The 4,117-nt window shown below is 39.3% G+C and overlaps 1 protein-coding gene across 1 annotated transcript; it reads left to right on the top strand.

Annotated features, from left to right (window-relative positions):
• The first annotated feature begins 209 nt into the window (after positions 1-209).
• LOC108040760 (odorant receptor 30a) lies at positions 210-1,680 on the top strand. Its single transcript, XM_017118348.1, has 7 exons — positions 210-521; positions 578-716; positions 769-1,039; positions 1,094-1,193; positions 1,250-1,351; positions 1,404-1,511; positions 1,579-1,680. The coding sequence occupies exons 1-7, from the start codon at positions 210-212 to the stop codon at positions 1,678-1,680; spliced, it is 1,134 nt and encodes a 377-aa protein (XP_016973837.1).
• Positions 1,681-4,117: the final 2,437 nt, after the last annotated feature.

Raw genomic sequence — 4,117 nt, 5'->3', positions numbered from 1 at the left:
ATCCTTTACACCTCTAATAACAGCCTTTAGCGGGCTAATTAACACATTTGCCCTCCCATAATCACGACGCAAACCCATTAATTAAATGCTAATAATGATGACATCACGACAAGACAGACAAATCCCACCCCTAATCACTGGGATACCTATAAAACGAAGCCGGCATTGGCTGTGTAATTCACACCTCTGTGGATATTGTCAACGGTAGTATGGAATTGAAATCGATGGATACAGTGGATATGCCCCTTTTCGGGAATACTCTGAAGCTAATGAAGTTCTGGTCGTATCTCTTCGTTCACAATTGGCGTCGGTATGTTGCAATGGCTCCATACATGATTATCAACTGCACTCAGTATGTGGATATATATCTGAGCACCGAATCCCTGGACTTCATCATCAGAAATGTATATCTGGCTGTTTTGTTTACCAACACCATAGTAAGAGGTGTTTTGTTGTGCGTGCAACGATCAAGTTATGAGCGATTCATAGAGATGTTGAAGAGCTTCTATATAGAATTGTTGGTAAGTAAACAGAAATATATTAAGGCTATGATTATTATATGAATCTATTTTTATAGGAATCAGATGATTCTACTATCACTTCTTTGGTTGAAGAGACAACTCGCCTATCGGTTTTTATAGGAAGGATTAATTTGATGATGGGGTGTTGCACCTGCATTGGTTTTGTTACCTATCCCATTTTTGGTTCTGAAAGAGGTGAGTGTCGTGGTTTTCTATAATTATTCAAGCTAATTTCGTATATATTCAGTTCTGCCATATGGCATGTATTTGCCCACTGTTGATGAGTACAAATACGCGTCTCCCTTTTATGAGATTTTCTTCGTGATCCAAGCCATTATGGCCCCAATGGGCTGTTGCATGTACATTCCTTATACAAATATGGTAGTGACTTTTACCCTTTTCGCCATACTCATGTGTCGAGTCTTGCAACATAAGTTGAAAAGCATAGAAAAGCTGAAAGAAGAACAAGTTCGAGGGGAAATCATTTGGTGTATAAAATATCAATTGAAATTGACTGGGTAAGACTCTTAAGTTTGATTTATTATGAGTGTTTATATCTAACACTTTTACAGATTAGTGGACTCCATGAATGCACTGAATACCCATCTTCACTTGGTGGAGTTCCTGTGCTTCGGGGCCATGCTATGTGTTCTTCTTTTTTCATTGCTGATTGTAAGTGGTGGGGGTTAATTATTTATTTGAATTTTTAATTATTTCCCCTCCAACAGGCTCAAACAATTGCCCAGACCGTCATAGTGATTGCATACATGGTAATGATATTTGCCAATAGTGTGGTACTCTATTACGTGGCTAATGAACTGTACTTTCAAGTAAGAGTTTTACTTTCTCTTTGATAACGTCAATATCCCAACTTCCCTTTAGAGTTTCGACATTGCCATTGCCGCCTATGAGAGCAATTGGATGGACTTTGATGTGGACACACAAAAGACTTTGAAGTTTCTCATAATGCGTTCACAAAAGCCCCTGGCGGTGAAGTTTTTCATACACTTACTGAGTTATGTCTGGCTGATAACCATTATTATTATTTCCTCTTTAGATTTTGGTGGGTGGCACCTATCCCATGAACCTGAAAATGCTGCAGTCGCTGTTGAACGCCATCTACTCGTTCTTCACCCTTCTGCGTCGCGTTTACGGCTAGGGAATATTCGCTTACAAGGTTATCCCATCCTTTGGCAGCCTTGAAAGGACGAACAATTGCCACAATTGATTGCATTTAAGCAGCGGTCAACGTTCTACTCTAAGAATATTGCAATTGCGGTGCAATTGGATTGTTGCAAATGCATTCGAGGTAACTGCAACACGTCTCCGAAATATTCCAAAGGAGCCACCAACGAAATAAACTATAATAAAATTGCTTCTCCGGATCCTTTGTTGCCCTTTCGGCCACATCTTCGACTGCCAGTTGACCACGAACGCTTCCTTTTGTTGTTGCCTCTTTGTTATGCCCGGCACGTGCCATTCAGATAACTTCTATTTAAGCAAATATAAATCTAAAGTGTGCTAAATTAGATTAAAATGTTCTCGTAAAATAAACGTTGTCCAGTCTGCAGCCAGCTGATACAAGGATTCCAGGACCAGGGAATGCCACCTCTATTGTGCCCGAAATTGCTTACAAATTCCCGCTCCGAGTGCCAAATGAACCAAATTGTTAATTAATGCTGGAAATTGGAAACTTGGTTGTTTATCCCCAAAGAGGTCATTGAAGGGGGGAAATGCTTTTATTGCTTAATTTTTGTAAATGGAAAATCGAAGTAAGGCAACCCAAAGTTATCGATTCAATTTGGTATTGGTGTGTGGTAGTTAACACGGGCAAAGCAAGTTTGCTTGAAAAGCTTTTCATATTAAAATATAACAATATTTTTAATGCAAATATATTAATATTTTAATTTATCTTTCAATTAATTCTACATTTTTACCATGTGTTTTTCATTTTAATTTCAATTACATGCCTTCAAGTAAATACCCCACACAGTGCTCACATTATCACTTCAATTTTCCTAATCAGCATTAACTTTCACTTCAGCCCGAAGACTTGTATCCCCTTTCCAAAAACCTCCCATCATCAACATCTGATTCCGAGGCAGACTCGTCTTGGTGCTGACTTTAATTTAAGAATTTTTATATGCCCCTCACAGCTCAACGATCCAGGAAGCACGAGTCAGTGGCAGACCTACAAATGGAATCGCTTGACGAGCCTTCAGGCATTGTCTGCGCCTCTGTCTGAGTCGGTTTAATGGAATTTACCTCCTTCCCGGAATCCGAATCATGACTGGCGCGTTTTACTGCATACTTTTTGGCTGTGAGACTGAGACAGAGTCCGGAAAAAATGCTGATGCGACAATTATAGTTATTGTCTGGCTGGTCTGGTCTGGTCTGGGTAAGAGATGATCCGCCAGGACTCCCCCTAATTCTTACATCCAGGAGTACGTGAGGCGCTGGAAAACACCTCAGGACCTCTCCTTACTTCCCTTATCCCGTTGGCATCTGGCCCCATCTTGAATTTCAGATGGTACTGCGCCTGTTTTATTGCTAATGTAAACATGTTGTTGCTCCGTCAATGTCTTTGACGCCAAATTGACACATTTCTAGGGCGGATATTCCCGGCATCCCGCATCCCAAATAGTGTGCTAAAATGTTGTACGTGCGAGCATGGAGCTTATCAACACTAACAGCAAAAAGCAGCAGGCAACAGTGATGACAGCTAAGCATTATAAAAAGTATGCCCCAGAATAGCTAAGAATAATTTACGGTATAATAAGTGTTTTCTGGGATAATCTGGTACATAGGGAATGGTTGATTTGAAATCAAACATAAGAATCTGTAGGTCTCACACAATTTGTAGTGTTTTAACGTGAATTTTAGGAATTATTTTCGTACAGAATACTCTTTAATTGATTTTAAATCATTTCGTCAAAATTGAGGTTTTTGGGAAACAGAGATTTTATTTTGGTTATAAAAAAAAGTGCCAACAATAAAAAATTCAAATTACAACTTATTACACATTTTTTTTAAAAGCAGAAATACAAATCCCTGATTTTTAATAATTTTTGATTTTTCTGATTTATAATTTTTGTACTCTATCAAGCTTGTTGTAGAAAATAGCCAACTTGGCAACACTACAAGTCAGCTCCTGGCAAATCTTTAATTTTTCCAGGCAGGTGGCAGTTGAAACAGCCCTTCAGGCATTCGAAATTTATCAGGGCTCAAATCAATTTACGTCAATTCTAGCCTCGGGCCAAGTTATGTGAGAAGATTGCTTGAGTGGAAATCATGACTGCTGCCAGTGTCTAATGAGGCGACTCAGATTTAACCCTTCTCCATCGTGAATTTACTTTCATAGTTCTCGCTGCTAGAATTCAAAGCTTGTTTTATGCGCATCATTCAGAAATTGCCTACGTGTTGGAATTTTTAAAACATTTTTCGTGTTCTCCTCCGCTTATTTTGTTGACACTTGACTTTTGACCGGGCCAAAAAGGACAGTCAACGAGAGTCGTTGATCCTGCTCTGGTTGGGAAATTTAGGTCAAGCGGTCAAGTGTTTTATGTTTTTTCGGGGAGGGTGGTAAAAAACCTTTC

The sequence above is a fragment of the Drosophila rhopaloa genome, unplaced genomic scaffold (assembly GCF_018152115.1).
Source record: "Drosophila rhopaloa isolate 14029-0021.01 unplaced genomic scaffold, ASM1815211v1 contig_2, whole genome shotgun sequence".
NCBI lineage: Eukaryota > Metazoa > Arthropoda > Insecta > Diptera > Drosophilidae > Drosophila > Drosophila rhopaloa.
Note: the sequence above shows the minus strand (reverse complement) of the source record. Positions and strands in the feature narration are given on the sequence as shown.